This window comes from Bufo gargarizans, chromosome 4, assembly GCF_014858855.1.
Source record: "Bufo gargarizans isolate SCDJY-AF-19 chromosome 4, ASM1485885v1, whole genome shotgun sequence".
Taxonomy (NCBI): domain Eukaryota; kingdom Metazoa; phylum Chordata; class Amphibia; order Anura; family Bufonidae; genus Bufo; species Bufo gargarizans.
This window is the reverse complement of record NC_058083.1, coordinates 426,436,072-426,453,510: the sequence shown is the minus strand read 5'-3', so window position 1 is coordinate 426,453,510 and position 17,439 is coordinate 426,436,072. Positions and strand designations below refer to the sequence as shown.

Below are 17,439 nucleotides of genomic sequence, written 5' to 3'. Positions count from 1 at the left end.
TCTTAGAGATTTTTGCCGACCATTTTCTGTCATATGGACTACGCGTTTTAGTTGTAAATTTTAATTTTCTTAAACTTTATGTAACCACTATTTGCTGTGGCTGTGCTTATTAATTAATACATTTATAATTTTTTACATGGTATGTCGTGCACTCTCAGAAAATGTAGATTTTGGTAACATGGTAGCTATTGTGTATAGTACACATCTGTGGAGGACTTTTAAACATTACATGGCCTCTTTTTCAGTGTTCTTAAGAGTTTAACTCTTGCTAATGTACACATTTGTGGCATATGATCTTTGTACAGCTTGATATATTTTTATATTTCTTTTGTATGTAAACGTCTGCTTGGATGTGAGTTTTAGGTGCAAATGTTTTAAAAAAATACCACCCGTTTGTCCACAGTCCGTCAAGATAGCTCTAATCATCAGGTTGTCAGCCGACAGGAAATGTAAAAGGTTTTACAGGTGCAGTTACCTTTCAAGGAGTGTAATTCTAGTATTTGTTACTTTTTTTAAATTTAAAGATTAAATCAAGATTTTTGTTCTTTTCTAGTTCTGATGATTTTATGAAGATATATGCATGGTACTTTAAGCCTAAGTGGTATGCATGTTGTATTTGTATGAGGAGGTGTGGTCCACCTAACTTTCAGATTGAGTCACCCTTTTAGCAACTAATTTTACAGTGGTGAATGTTAAAACAGCCATCAAAGGGGGTTCTCCAGGAATGATTTAAAATGTCCACCAGCAACCTGTGAGTAGGACTGGTACCTCCACCTGCAGAGCTGTCTAAGGGGCGGAGACCTCACTACACTGCTCTACAAAAGATGGTTAAGATGCGATCCTACCTATGGTATGCCATCATAGTATATATACTGTGCCACAGTGTTGTGTGCAGTGAGGGCCGACCCACCCCCCTCCCAAGCAGCTCTGCAAACGGAGACAACCAGGACAGATTGCTGATGAAAAATGTTGAGCGACGCAAGCTTCGGACACTATCTGAAGTCACTTCGTTCAAAACAGAATAACACTGTATGGAGATTAGTCTCCGTACAGTATTAGAATGTATGGGCTCCAATAAGCAGAAGTTAGTTAATCATGAAGTCGCATGTGACTTCGTTGAACAACTTTGGTAATTGATTTTTAAAGTGGAAAACCACTTTAAAACTTAAACCCGAACGTGAAAATCAACTACCGAAGTTATTCAATGAAGTAATGCGCGATTTCATGAATAGCTAACTTCGGCTCATTCTATTACTGTATGGAGATGAATCTCCGTACAGTATTCCGAAGTTTTGAACGAAGCGTCTTCGGATGAAGCATCCAAACTTGCTTCACTCAACACTACTGGTGACCATTTTAAATGGGTCCAAAGAGGAAACTGTAGAAATTTTACTTTCAATCTGGGAGTATGTAAATAAGTAAATTACATATTATAAAGTTAGCAAAAAAAATTAACAAACATGGAATCTAGTTAACTCCACTGTTGAACATCATTTCTTGTTTAAATTCTACAAAGAAAATGAGATTAGAATAAAACATAACTCTTAAAAAGGTGACAATGATAGTCACATTAAGTTGCCACACATCCATAATGTTACCTTGCTCGTTATCAGATGTTTCTGAAGTGTCCATAAAAATTCCTGCAGTTTCATCATCTTTAAAGTCTTCTTCACCCATGCTAGCCAATGAAATGTCGTCGTCGTCGGCAGCATCATCATCGTCATCATCCCAATCAGAATCAGAATCATTGACTTTTGATTTCTTCATAGACTTCTCATTTGGTCTTACGTTTCTAACATGGACAAAAAAAAAAAAAAAAGTTTCTACTGCAGTAAACAAATCAGTGGAAATCTGGAAACTTTATGTTGAAATTAAATTAGATTTTCTATGTAAGGACCTTTACGCTTCCTTATTTCTTGCACAAACTATTAATACTATGACACATTTGCACCACGTTGGCATGTGTTTCTTTTCACACTTTAAAGTGTAACAGTCACATTTTTATTTTTATTTTTAGCTAATGGGTAGTGTAAGAAGGTACCTGGAATCATTATGGATGGAAGGTATGTGTCACCGAGGTTTCAGGCCTCTGTGAAGTAAGAACCGGTATTTTATGTGCCAGCAGCAGCTATTGCTAATTGACACCTAAAGATTTAGCATGGCTGTTATAGCTGATCCTGGACGTGCTGGGTGGGCGACTACTCCCCATGTTCCAGGCTGGGTTTTGCCAGGCATACAAACCAGCCAGCACTGCCAGGTGTGGTGGATTTACCTCCCTCTGACAGTGGAGCTCAGGAGTCTGTGTGCTGTGATTTGAGGTTTGAGTCGGGCTGGAGGACTCGGGCCCCTCTAAAGGTGAACAGGCCGCCTACGGACTTGATGAGGCTGAATGGATAACAGGATGTGAATTAACACCCAGGAGGAAAGGTGACTTATTGTTTATGGACTTTCCTTGTGTGTGAACAAACACCAAGCCACCTGCATTTTTTTTTATACACCAATGTGTGAATAAACACCGCTGTTTGATTCAACAACTGTGTACTTTGCCTCTATACTGCATCCGCTAGTCCTAAATACCAGAGCGAATCCCCACTACTAGGTAACATGGATAGGGAAAATTTTTCTAATATACTTTATTTAGGGAAACCATTTATTTACAGAAGAAAACTTGGGCTGAAATCAGTCTTCCTAACAGCACAGTACTGCGCTGACTAAGGCTACTTTCACATTAGCATTTTTTGCGGATCCGTGATGGAACTGCAAAAACGGTTCCGTTCTGATAATACAACCGCATGCATCTGTCATGAACTGATAAGGTTATATTATGTCTTCTATAGCCAAGACGGATCAGTCATGAACACCACTGAAAGTCAATGGGGGACAGATCAGTTTTCTATTGTGTCAGAGGATCTGTCTTGCTCCACAACACATGGCGAACAGAAAAACGCTGCAGGCAGCATTTTGGTGTCCGCCTCCAGAGTGGAATGGTGACTTAACTGTGAGGCAAACTGATGCATTCTGAGTGGATCCTTTTCCATTCAGAATGCATTAGGGCAAAACTGATCCGTTTTGGACAGATTCTGAGAGCCCATGACGGCTCTCAGAAACGGAAAGCCAAAAGGCTAGTGTGAAAGTAGCCTAAGAAGATGGGATGGGAGCTGTCGAGTGTCTGCCCTCACAGCTCCCTCATATTGTAGTGGGGACAGTACACTATAATCTAAATATATATTTATACATTTAGTTCCTGCTCACTGATCAGCATAGCCAGTGCTGTCAGTGAGCTCTTCTCCTGTTCTCCCGGTGTGCTGTGTAAAGAACCAGCTGCCGGGAGAGACGCCTGAGTGAGTAGTAAGTGCTCACTACTGGCAATGCAGGGAGGCAGGGGGAATCTTTTACTGTACATAGGGACAGTTATAGTATATTCCTGTCCCTTAAAGAAAAAGTGGCACGTTAACGTGTATGTCTCACTAGTCTAGAATACAGGGATAAGTCCTGGAACAAGTCGAGCTTTTTCCGAGAAGTTTTCCTGCTTGGCTTATGGTTCTTTGACTGTTTCCAAGAAGCAGCAGTTTACCAAGGCAAAGGAGATGCAATGGAAGGAAGGCTACAGATGTCTTGAATGGCAGAATGGCAGACCAATCGGGAATAAGAGTGTCTTTAGGATCCAGCAACTCTAAGATTTCTCTCAGGTCAGCATGTTTCTGGATAATCATCCGTTTGCCAGCGATTATAAAGCTAATGCCAAAGGGAAACAACCACCTATAGGCAATGTTCTTGTGTCGAGCATCTATGAGCGGTTTTAAAACTCTCCTTTTGGAAAGGGAGATGTTGGACAAGTCCTAAAACATTGATATAGTAGCACCATCCCAGGTGATATGGTCAAGTCCTCTCACAGCTTTGGGAATGTCATCACACACACAACCAAACTGTGAAATAGACATATAATGTCCCCAGGTGGTTCTTGTTACTTCGGTTTAGGCTTGAGGGCCCTGTAAACCTTTTCCAATATTGATCACCCCCACATTGGTCTCCCAAGACATGAACAAACAGTCCATTGCCCCGAGACTTGTAAGTATTTTTGTTGTGGAGCACTTTGGGACGCCTTTAATTCTAAGGTTGTTACGTCTCCCCCTATTAGCCCGGTCCTCTAACCTACTAACCTAACTAACAGTTCTGTTACAATTGTCTTGGCATGTAGAAAAAGGAGGTAGATGCTTCAGTATAAGTGATGAGTTGTGCTCCAGCTGATCTATTCTTTGGCCAATTTGCTAAACATCTTGCTTGATCTCATGAAGCATGGCCAGGACAGGGTTAAAAGCTCCTTGTTGAGAACTTTGCTAAGGAAAGATCTGGAGATTGGTAGCCCATTGGAGTTCACAGAGTCATCGCTTTCTTCCCCATCACGCAAGGTGCGTGCTTAAGGGGGGAGAGGTTTGTCAGATTGGGAGCTCATGAGGAGATTTTTGTGAGAATCCCCTGCAGATTTGTTTAAAGGGATTGTCAGTTATGTAAAAATAAAGCACTGTAAATCAAACAGTCTGTAATATATATAAGCTAAGTTTTTGGGTGAAAAAAAATGATATTTACTCATTTACCTAGTTCTGTTCTGGTCCTTTGTTGACATGCAGTTGCAGAGCTGCGGCGGCATGTAACAATCTGGAGGTTTTCCTCATGAATATTTGTGTGTTAACAGACTGTTTCTCCTCTCCCCCTGCTCTGCAAAGAATGTGAATAAAATAGCTTCCCAGCCTGCTGTATGTGTGGGACTACAAGACCTAGCTGTACAGTACAATGACACTGCTGATACACACAGGATCTTTTCCCTACCTGTTCTTGTGCAGTGCTCTTCTTCACAGCCAGCAGAAAAGTACAGGGGAGAAAAATCCCCCACTCTTTGTCGGCACTGTTTTCAGAGTGAGGATGGAGGGAAGGTCCTGTGCACAGCTTTTATCTCCCCAGTGCCTATAGATGAGGAAACCATGGAGCTGCTCAGTACCTGAGGCAGAGCCAGAGCCTCCATCCCTGAGTCTGTGCTGCTTATGGCATAAGGGGTTAAACTGTGCTGAAGAATCCAGTGGGAGGGGAGACCCAAATCAGACTGCTTGGCTTGCAGATCGGGCAGTGCAGGGGGCATGGCTTGTTGCTCCAACCAGCTCAGCCTTCACAGAGACGTTCCATGCACAGAGGCAGACCTGCTGCCTCAGGCTTGTGATGGAACGTCATCAGAGCAGGGAAATAAGCCAACATCACTGGTCACGTGACACTCAGCTAACTGAGAACAGGGCCACTGTAGATGAAGTAAGTACATTGAAAACCCCTTACATTTGCTTAGTTAGAAACATACAAAGAACAAAAAAATTAACTTGGACACCCCCTTTAATGATGTTATCAAGGTTGCTGGATGTCACAGAAGGGTCTCTTGATTTTTGCTGACCAACTTTAACAATTGCCTGGGCAGTAAAGGATACTAGTGAAAAACAGGCAAAGTCCATCACAGTACTCCATTCAGTGGTATCTAGGCATGCTTAAAAGGGGTTATCCCATGACTAATGTAAAAAATGAAAATCAGATCTCATAGTACATGACAACCACTTTCTAACAAAAAGCTAGAACCAGCCCTGTACCTTGCATGGATCCAGAGATCTCATTCATTGCTCTGCTAGATTTATATCAAGCTGAAATCTCAAGGGGAATGTCTTTTCTGCTGCAGCTAAGGGGGCGTGTGCATGCTCTCCCTATCACAGCTCAGGAGGCAGTTGAAGGATGAAACTGAGCATGTGTGGCCATCTCAGTGAGCAGGTCAAAGAAATAAGAAAAAGAACAAACGGCAGGTAGAGCTATATAGATAGATTTTATTGAATAGCTCAGTGGCTATGCTAAATCTTTAATTACTTGCAATTACAAAAGTATTCAGATCCAGGTACTGGTTTGAAAACTGTAGTATATTGTTCATGGGACAACCGCTTTAAGATAGATTGCTCCAGTATAATAAGCAGAGGGGTGTTACATTATTATATTGCACCTAAAGAGACAGTGTCAAGTAGAGAAGGCCCGATGTTTGAGCCTGCAATTTGTCACACTGTCAGGATCGTTGGGCAATAAAATAATCAGTTTTGCTTGCCACAGACTATAGTCCTCAAATCATAGGTTTATGGGGCCTCTGAGCATGCAAGCAGCTGCTATGTATCAAGATGGAGCCTTCTGTTGCTATTAGGTATGAAGAAGAACTAAGCGGGAAGATCCACTTAGAGCCTACAGTAATAAACCCTATTTGGGTCCCTTAAAGTGTGATAAAGGGGGAGAGTTTTCAAAAAGGTACCACAGACACGTTCCTTAACCGGACATATCCTCTTTTTGACCCGGGCAACCACTCTGATGAACGAGATGAACATTAGAGCATGCAGGGCAAAGGCTTTTTTGTTCACATTTTTAAACTGTTAAATAGAGGCTTCCGTCTTCCAGCTGACGTAACTGGCACTAATAGGCGCTAAAGCCTGTCCATTAGGGCCGGTGACGTCACTGGGAACACTGCTAGGCGGAAGCCTCTGTCTAGCAGAGACCTGTTACGTCATCGGGTCTGAAGAAAAAGCCCTTGCCCTCCGCGATTCAGTGCACGGCAAGAGGGGACATAGGAGCATAAAATGCTCATCTCAGAAGGGCTGCCTGGGTGAAGAAGAGGATATGCCCGGGTTCAGTTCTGAACCCAGACAACCTCTAATATAAAAGGGCGAACCCCTGGACAGATGAAGGCTTGGATCAGTTGCTGGGTCCCTGTCAGCCACTCGCTTTGTACCCGGCAGCTAAATGAAGTGCCCAAGGATTGCATGCAGCATGTCCCTCAGGCTGGGTTCACACCTGAGCGTTTTACAGCACGTTCCTACGAGCTGTAAAACGCTCAACAAGGAGAAACCAATGCTTCCCTATCGGCATGGTTCTCACCTGGGCGTTTTACAGCGCGTACAATCGCGCTGTAAAACGCCCGACGCCCCAAGAAGTACAGGAGCTTCTTTGGGGCGTCTTGTCGCCTGTTCCCGTACATAGACTTTCGTGAACGCGCGACAATGGGCATTCGCTTGTCTCTGTATGCGCGATTGCAAACGCCGGTACAATCGCGCATACAGAGCGCTCCATCGCGAACGCTCAGGTGTGAACCCAGCGTAAAGCCTAAAAAAAAAAGCTGTGCAGCTAGTTCGTGGCAGGGTGTCCTGAGCCAAACGGGCTGGATCAGCGGCGGCTGCGGCACTCACAGTCTTTGGATGCAGCAGAATTTGAAGGGCTTGAAACGAAACCCCGAAGGTCCAGATGGTCACCAGGTAGGGAAAAGTGGGATTAGAAGGATGTATGCCGGCTGATTGGCTTCTATTGAGGAGAGATAGGCACAGATGCGTCTAACTTGAGTGAGGCTTGACAAAGGCCTCATTGTAAGGGCTCATGGACACGACCGTATGCCCTCTGAGACATACGATCCGTTAGCGGACCATATGTCCCAGAGCGGCATACATCGTGCGCACGGGAGTGCACAGCATCATAGGTTGTTGTCATAATAGCGCCCGCGGGGTTGTTGTCATAATAACATATGAGTGCGGGACAATAGTCCCGCGGGCAGCCCGATGCGCACAGGAAGCGGCTGGCTACAGCAAGTTTGTATGTGACCTGAGGGAATGCAGTTTTGGCCTCAGAGAACTGGCAGAGGAGCCATCTTAAGAAGATCCTCACAATGTAGGAATTAAAAACAGTCGTAACCAAGGGGAAAACTCAAGGAAAACAGTGGTAAGTGAAGAAGCTATAGATTGCTTTATGCATAATGCTGCTGCAGCAGTAACATATGCTAAAATTGATTTTTTTAATGAAAATATGAGTTATCCTTTAAGGGTGGGAACTATACTTCTAGTATTAGGCTCATGATTGGGATTCCTTTTTTACTGATATACAATATGTATTGTGGCTCTTTTCTTTGTATATGCCGATGCTGACTTTTTTTAAACTGTTTATTATTGTTTGGTGAGAATTTAATAAAGAATAATTTAATTATTCATGTGCTGTATATTGATCATTTTAGTGTGGAGATTCTAGTTTGTTGTAGACAGTGGTTACCTATAGGAGCCAGTGTAGGTTGGTATTATTGTTACTGCCAAGACAAACTATCATTAGTATGTACATTAAACTGAAGAAAACATTTCACAAACTTACCCAGCAAAATCAAGATCATTGTTCATTCCAGTGTAAAAACTGTCTCCTTCATATGAGTCTATAATACATGGAAATATAAAAAAAACAGTTTCATGTAATGTTAGGGGAAAAGTGTAGGCAGAATCATTGCTTTTGAGGTATAAAAGGATGACATAACTTGGACAACCCCTTTAATATATTTATTAATGACCTATCCTCAGGATGGGTCCTCAATATCAGATCGGCTGGGGTCCGGCACCCCCACGATCAGCTGTTTGAAGAGAAGGCACGCGCTGTCACTTCTTCACTGTTTACCTTCTCGCCATTGTATCTGCAGAGGTGAACAGGTGTAATTACACCCAAGCAGTCCTATTCATTTCAATGGTACGGATCGCTCCTATACAAGTGTATGGGAACTATCTGTCCCATTGAAATGAATGGGACAGTTAGGTGTAATTACACCTGCTCACCGCTGCAGATGCAAAGGCAAGAAGGTAAACAGTGAAGAGGAGGCGGCGCTGGCACAGCGCACGCCTTCTCTTCAAATAGCTGATCGGCAGGGGTGTCGGGTGTCGGAACCCAACTGATCTGATATTGATAAGGTCATCAATAAATACAACTTGGACAACCCCTTTAAGCGATAACACAGATATACCCCAATCTACTTTTAGCAGCCAAAATGCTACTGTCTTAAAGGGAGTCTTTCACCTAAAATCACCATTATAGAACACTAACATCAGGATCTCCATTACATTACCCATATTAGAATGCTACCTTCCATATTGCTGTCTATCGCAGATTTTCTCAGAAAAATTTTTGTTCAATATGTTAATTAGCTTCTGAAGGTGCCCAGGGGCGGTGTTAATGCGGCCGGTGCCCAGGCCCCTTGGCACTTTTCATACGAAACCCCTCTGGCCCGCCCTAGGTTCTTCTGATTAAGTCTTCCTCTTAGTGAGAAATCCAGCACCAGCGCCGTGTAACAGATTCACCGCGTCTGCGCACTTCATTCCCCATTATAGGCAGAGGCACAAGAGCGTTTAATGCGCATGTGCCGGCCAGTACAGCCCGATCCAGCCGGCCTTGTGCCTCTGCCCATAATGGGGATTGAAGTGCGCAGGGGCGGTGAATATATTGAACGGCGCTGGATTTCTCACTAAGAGGAGGACATAATCAGAAGAACCTAGGGCGGGCCAGAGGGGTGGAAGGGGAGGGGTGTCGTATGAAAAGCGTTGAGGGGCCTGGGCAACGGCCGCATTAACACCCGTCCCTGGGCACATTCAGAAGCTAAAACATATTGAATAAAAAAAGTGTTTTTCTGAGAAAATCGGCGATGGACAGCAATATGGAAGGTAGCATTCTAATATGGGGAATGTATTGGAGATCCTGATGTTCGTGTTCTATAATGGTGAAAGATTCCCTTTAAGCGGTCTGCAACTATTTCAGGGAAATCAAGAGGCTACAGTGGGATTTGTGAGGAACTGTATCTTTTAGAGGGTTTTAGTGAACAGCTCACATGCACTCTTACCAAGGATTCTTTCAAATTCATCATCATCTACATCCTCTAAACTCTCCTCATCTTCATTACGCTTTGGCTTCCATTTATCTGTAGACAACTTCTTGAAGTATCTAAATTTTAAATAAAAGCATATATTAAGAGTTAAAGCAAATCCTACAGAATACATGGACCAAATGTCATGGCTAATGCTGGCTTGGAAAGGCTTTCTGCAGTTGCATCAAGCTTTTTGCTAAAAGCATGCTTCAATGTATACACATGTACTGGTGCAGGCAAACTATAAAAATCCACTTTTTCTGTTATGCAAATGAGTGTCCAAGGTGCCCAGAGGGGCGTTATTATCTTTCTCTGGAGCCCAGTAACCTACCCCGTGCAGTGCCCAGCCCGCCTTCCTTTAGCGCCCAAGCACGCCTCTTCCAGCATAAGTAACTGCCCTCACCTGAACTCTTTGCCACCGCCCCCCTCCGCTAGGTGAAATCTCAAGCAGGCGCAGTACCGTGGACTGTCTGCATGATGTAGAAGCTCCTGAGGGCAACAGCTTCCAATGTGTCACTGAGCATGCACCGAGCCCAGTGACAGATTCCCTTTAAATACTCACCAATATTTGGCAAATGCATGCAGACAGTCAGACATTTCTCCATGTACAATAAACTATCAATTATATTCTATACGAGCAGTGTAAAATGTTATGGAAAAATGAATCCAGCAAAGGAGACAATATAGATAATAACAATACATTACTAAGTGCCTTGTATTAACTTTCTCTACATGATAAATGGATGTGGACAGCACATTTTTTTGCGACCCCTTAGAAATTGATTGGTCCGCATTTCATCTGTAAAAATGCAAACAGACAATACCCTATTTTTCACCAAAAGTGGGAGGAAAATGGCAGTGCGTCTTATGGGGGCGAACAACCCCTCGTAACATGAATGACTGTCCAGGTTTATGTTTACAGGCATTTCAGACAGTGTATATTGTGTTTCCACACTTATTTCAATACAAAGTACTTGTCCAGTGGTGCAGCTGTGCTGACCGAACCATTGCAACAAAATTTCAATTAAGATGCATTCTGAATTTTTAAGCCATCTGGACACTCTTGAGGTGACTTTAACCCTTAGGGACTGGGTTCATTTTCACCTTAAGGACAAGGCCATTTTTTGCAAATCTGACCAGGGTCGCTTTATGTGGTGATAAATTTAAAACGCTTTGACTTATCCAGGCCATTCTGAAATTGTTTTTTGTCACATATTGTACTTCATGACACTGGTAAAATGGAGTCAAAAGAAGTAATTTATTTTTTAAAAATAAAATCCAAGTTTACCAAACATTTGGCAAAATTAGCAAATTTTTAAGTATCAATTTCTCTACTTCTATAATACAGTGTAATACCTCCAAAAATAATTACTTTACATTCCCCATATGTCTACTTCATGATTGGATCATTTTGGGAATGACATTTAATTTTTTGGGGATGTTACAAGGCTTAGAAGTTTAGAAGCAAATCTTCAAATGTTCAGAAACCCACTTTTTAAGGACCAGTTCAGGTCTGAAGTCACTTTGCGAGGCTTACATAATAATTAGAAACCACCCAAAAATGACCCCATTCTAGAAACTACACCCCTCAAGGTATTTAAAACTGATTTTACAAACTTTGTTAACCCTTTAGGTGTTCCACAAGAATTAATCGAAAATAGAGATACAATTTCAAAATTTCATTTTTTTTGGCAGATTTTTAATTTTAATATTTTTCCCAGTTACAAAGCAAGGGTTAACAGCCGAACAAAACAAACTCTTTATGGCCCTGATTTTGTAGTTTACAGAAACACCCCATATGTGGTCGTAAACTGCAGTACGTGCACACGGCAGGGCGCAGAAGGAAAGGAATGCCATACGGTTTTTGGAAGGCAGATTTTGCTGGACTGTTTTTTTGACACCATGTCCCATTTGAAGCCCCCCTGATGCACCCTTACAGTAGAAACTACAAAAAAGTGACCCCATTTTAGAAACTACGAGATAGGGTGGCAGTTTTGCTAGTACTAGTTTAGGGTACATATTTTTGGTTGCTCTATATTACACTTTTGTGAGGCAAGGTAACAAGAAATAGCGGTTTGATTGGCACTATTTTGGGGTGCGTATGACTTTTTGATCGCTTGCTATTACACTTTTTGTGATGTAAGGCGACAAAAAAAAAGGCCTTTTGTACACAGTTTTTTTTTTACGGTATTCACCTGAGGGGTTAGGTCATGTGATGTTTTTATAGAGCAGGTTATTACGGACACGGTGATACCTAATATGTATACTTTTTAAAATTTATTTAAGTTTCCACAATAACAGCTTTTTTAAAACATTTTATCCATATTCTGAGCCATAGTTTTTTTTTTGGGGGGCAATTGTCTTAGGTCGGGGCTCATTTTTGCGGGATGAGGCGACTGTTAGATTGGTACTATATTGCTTCAGGGAGTACCAGGATTCCATGGAGTACAAAATTTATAATCTCCTTCCCCAATTTTAATTCCATTTAACCACTGACAATCGAATAAAAAAAAAAAAAAAAAAAATATATATATATATATATATATATATATATATATATATATATATATATATATATATATATATATAGAGTTCTCAGACTTGAGACAAACATTTTTTTTTCAAAAATATTTTGTAAAACTAAAATAAATAAATAAAAGTAGACATATTAGGTATCGCCGCGTCTGTAAGAATCTGCTCTATAAAAATACCCCATGACCTAACCCCTCAGATAAACAAAAAAATTAAGATAAAAACGGTGCAAAGAGAGGTATTTTATTGTCACTTTACACCTTACATCACAAAAAGTGCAATAGCAAGCGATCAAAAAGGTCATATGCCCCCCAAAATAGTGCCAATAAAACAGTCCTCTCATCCCGGAAAAATTTAGCCCCTACCCAAGATAATCGTCTTATAGACTATGGAGATACAAAAATGTTTTTTTTTTGTAAAAAGGGATAATACAGTGTAAAACCTAAATAAATTTGAAAAAAGTAGACATTGGGTATCGCCGCATCCGCAAGAATCTGCTCTATAAAAATACCCCATAACCTAACCTCTCAGATGAACACAGTCAAAAAATAATAAAAATGGTGCCAAAACAGCTATTTTTGGGCACATTTTCCAAAGCAAGGGTTAACAGCCCAAAAAAACTTAATATTTATTACCCTGATTCTGCAGTTTACAGAAACACCCCATATGTGTCCGTAAACTGCTGTATGACAAAACAGTAGAAGGAAAGGAACGCCATATGGTTTCTGAAAGGCAGATTTTGATGGCCCTTTTTTTTGGCACCATGTCCCAATTGAAGCAAAAACTCCATAAAAGTGACCCCCATCTAAGAAACCACCCCTCAAGGTATTCAAAACTGATTTTACTAACTTATTTAACGCTTTAGGTGTTCAACAGTTTATGGCAAATGGAGATTAAATTTTAGAATTTCTATTTTTGGTAACCTTGCCTCAAAAAAATGTAATATAGAGCAACCAAAAATCATATGTACCCCAAAAAATAGTCCCAACAAAGCTGCCACCTTATCCAATACTTTTCAAAATGGGGTCACTTTTATGGAGTCTACTCTAGGGGTTCATGGTGTAAATAAACCAGTCCAGCAAAATCTGCCTTCCAAAAACCACACGGCGCTCCTTTCCCTCGCCCTACCGTGTGCCCGTACAGTAGTTTACGACCACATATGGGGTGTTTCTGCAAACTACAGACTCGGCAATAAATATTGACTGGAAAAAATGGATTAAAATGGAAAATTTGCCCAAAAATTTAAATTCTTAAATTTTATCTCCATTTGCCATTAATTCTTGTACAACACCTAAAGCGTTAACGACATTTGTAAAATCAGTTTTAAATACCTTAAGGGGTGTAGTTTCTATAATGGGGTCATTTTTGGGTGGTTTCTATTATGCAGTGGGTTTTTGAAAATTTCTTAAAAATTTCAAGATTTGCTTCTAAACTACTAAGCCTTGTAACTTCCCCAAAAAATAAAATGTCATTCCTAAAATGATCCAAACATGAAGTAGACATATGGGGAATGTAAAGTAATTACTATTGTTGGAAGTATTACTATGTATTATAGAAGTAGAGAAATTGAAACTTGGAAATTTGCTAATTTTTCCAAATTTTTTGGCAAATTTGTTTTTTTCCAGAATGGCCTGGATAAGTAAAAGCGTTAAAGTTATTCACACATAAAGTGACACTTTAATCGCGAGATTAAGGCAATCTAACTGAGCTAGGAGGAGATTCGGAGGACGCAGGCGGTGCTGGGCTCCTTCACTGAACGTCATAGCACTGAATGGATGAATGACTGTTCCTACTGAGAGGTCACTGTTGGAAGGTTGTTTTGGGATGTTTGTGACATCTTTGTACAGACCAAGAGCTTGCCATATATTGTGTTAGTTTGTTTTTACAAACGTGTAAAGGTTTTTTGGGTAAATTTTGTTACATTTTTGATACGAGTCTACCCATACTTTTTCAGAAGGGAATGCTATTGCATGTCCTATAAAAAAAAAATTTTTCTCTTGAAGCACAGATGACATTTATAATGTCATCATATTCACAGGCTGGCTTCCTGGGCATCTTTTTAGTTTCATTATTTACATTCAGTGTAATATATGGAAAATTATCGAGTAGCATATGCTGTGGATTTCAAGCAGCATATTACTATGTGTGAACGTACCCTAAAAATTAGTGCCAGCTGCTGAAAGCAACCGCCACTCATTGGCTATAGAGTCATGAGCTTACTTTATACAGTGAGTGCAGAATTATTAGGCAAGTTGTATTTTTGAGGATTAATTTTATTATTGAACAACAACCATGTTCTCAATGAACCCAAAAAACTAATATCAAAGCTGAATATTTTTGGAAGTAGTTTTTAGTTTTAGCTATTTTAGGGGGATATCTGTGTGTGCAGGTGACTATTACTGTGCATAATTATTAGGCAACTTAACAAAAAACAAATATATACCCATTTCAATTATTTATTTTTACCAGTGAAACCAATATAACATCTCAACATTCACAAATATACATTTCTGACATTCAAAAACAAAACAAAAACAAAATCAGTGACCAATATAGCCACCTTTCTTTGCAAGGACACTCAAAAGCCTGCCATCCATGGATTCTGTCAGTGTTTTGATCTGTTCACCATCAACATTGCATGCAGCAGCAACCACAGCCTCCCAGACACTGTTCAGAGAGGTGTACTGTTTTCCCTCCTTGTAAATCTCACATTTGATGATGGACCACAGGTTCTCAATGGGGTTCAGATCAGGTGAACAAGGAGGCCATGTCATTAGATTTTCTTCTTTTATACCCTTTCTTGCCAGCCACGCTGTGGAGTACTTGGACACGTGTGATGGAGCATTGTCCTGCATGAAAATCATGTTTTTCTTGAAGGATGCAGACTTCTTCCTGTACCACTGCTTGAAGAAGGTGTCTTCCAGAAACTGGCAGTAGGACTGGGAGTTGAGCTTGACTCCATCCTCAACCCAAAAAGGCCCCACAAGCTCATCTTTGATGATACCAGCCCAAACCAGTACTCCACCTCCACCTTGCTGGCGTCTGAGTCGGACTGGAGCTCTCTGCCCTTTACCAATCCAGCCACGGGCCCATCCATCTGGCCCATCAAGACTCACTCTCATTTCATCAGTCCATAAAACCTTAGAAAAATCAGTCTTGAGATATTTCTTGGCCCAGTCTTGACGTTTCAGCTTGTGTGTCTTGTTCAGTGGTGGTCGTCTTTCAGCCTTTCTTACCTTGGCCATGTCTCTGAGTATTGCACACCTTGTGCTTTTGGGCACTCCAGTGATGTTGCAGCTCTGAAATATGGCCAAACTAGTGGCAAGTGGCATCTTGGCAGCTGCACGCTTGACTTTTCTCAGTTCATGGGCAGTTATTTTGCGCCTTGGTTTTTCCACACGCTTCTTGCGACCCTGTTGACTATTTTGAATGAAACGCTTGATTGTTCGATGATCACGCTTCAGAAGCTTTGCAATTTTAAGAGTGCTGCATCCCTCTGCAAGATATCTCACTATTTTTTACTTTTCTGAGCCTGTCAAGTCCTTCTTTTGACCCATTTTGCCAAAGGAAAGGAAGTTGCCTATTAATTATGCACACCTGATATAGGGTGTTGATGTCATTAGACCACACCCCTTCTCATTACAGAGATGCACATCACCTAATATGCTTAATTGGTAGTAGGCTTTCGAGCCTATACAGCTTGGAGTAAGGCTACTTTCACACTAGCGTTCGGGTTTCCGTTCGTGAGCTCCGTTTGAAGGAGCTCACGAGCGGACCCGAACGCAGCCGTCCAGCCCTGATGCAGTCTGAATGGAGGCGGATCCGCTCAGACTGCATCAGTCTGGCGGCGTTCAGCCTCCGCTCCGCTCGCCTCCGCACGGACAGGCGGACAGCTGAACGCTGCTTGCAGCGTTCGGGTGTCCGCCTGGCCGTTCGGAGGCGTGCGGATCCGTCCAGACTTTCAATGTAAGTCAATGGGGACGGATCCGTTTGAAGATGCCACAATGTGGCTCAATCTTCAAGCGGATCCGTCCCCCATTGACTTTACATTGAAAGTCTGAACGGATCCGCGCAGGCTACTTTCGCACTTGCGCACTTGCGAATTTTTTTAAAGTTATTAATGCAGACGGATCCGTACTGAACGGAGCCTCCGTCTGCATTAATATGAGCGGATCCGTTCAGAACGGATCCGCCCGAACGCTAGTGTGAAAGTAGCCTAAGACAACATGCATAAAGAGGATGATGTGGTCAAAATACTCATTTGCCTAATAATTCTGCACTCCCTGTAGTAATCATAGTAAACAATGCTCTGAAGTAGCACATACATTGAAAACTACTATAAAGGCTAGGACTCCACCGAGTTTTTTGTCTTGGGGAAAAAAAGCCAGAAAAACTGCTACCGTTTTTCCCTGCGTTCTTTTTCTTCCTGTGTGTGGAAATTGAATTTTTTGGCTCATTTGGCATTTTTTTCTCCCCCCAAAGGACTGAAGAGTATGAATATTTTTATTTTAGTAATGTTTTTGAAGTACTACAACTCCCATCATGCAACAGACAGTAAATATAAGAGAATGTCGCACTAAGATGAGAAGGGGATCCAAAAAGAGGTGCACCCACTAACAGACAGCACCCAGTCTGATAGAAATAAATAAATAAAAGAATAGAAGTGGGGCACTCACTAAAAGTATAGGGATCTTGAATTTATTAGGACAACAACACAATAGAAGTACAATGAGCGCAATAAAATATCAATAATGTAATAAAATATCAATAATACAGTAAAAGGAGAGCAAAATAAAATATGGTACTACCGATGATAGGCAATAAAATATAAACAATAAAATGCAATAAAAAAGGATTAAATACAATACTATTTAGATAAATAAATTGATAAGGATCCCGATGAATATGGTTAAAAATGGTGAGTTCATATGTCGACCATAGGGACATTCACTAGTTAAATCCTGAAGAATAATTCCATGTATAATGATCCGCTCCGACAGCCAGTCTTTAAATAATTCTCTCAAGCAAGAAAAAAAATCAGAGTCCCAAGCGTATGCAGCTAAGGAATTTTACTGGGTATCAGTTTAGCTGCTAATACGCACAGCGGCGTCCCGCTGTAGTGATGCGATCGCTTATGAGTGGGGTATACAAGTGCTTACCCGAGGCTTCTTTGCACTGGATAACGATTC

The 17,439-nt window shown here is 41.3% G+C and overlaps 1 protein-coding gene across 1 annotated transcript in view; it reads right to left on the bottom strand.

Annotated features, from left to right (window-relative positions):
* Window positions 1-17,439, bottom strand: part of CEBPZ (CCAAT enhancer binding protein zeta) — an 81,209-nt gene that overhangs the window by 15,355 nt on the left and 48,415 nt on the right. Inside the window, exons 10-12 of the mRNA XM_044290138.1 lie at window positions 9,695-9,795; window positions 8,191-8,248; window positions 1,599-1,792 (exon numbers count right to left, since the gene is read on the bottom strand). Of these exons, the coding sequence (XP_044146073.1) occupies window positions 1,599-1,792; window positions 8,191-8,248; window positions 9,695-9,795 (353 nt within the window). The remainder of the gene's footprint in view (window positions 1-1,598; window positions 1,793-8,190; window positions 8,249-9,694; window positions 9,796-17,439) is intronic.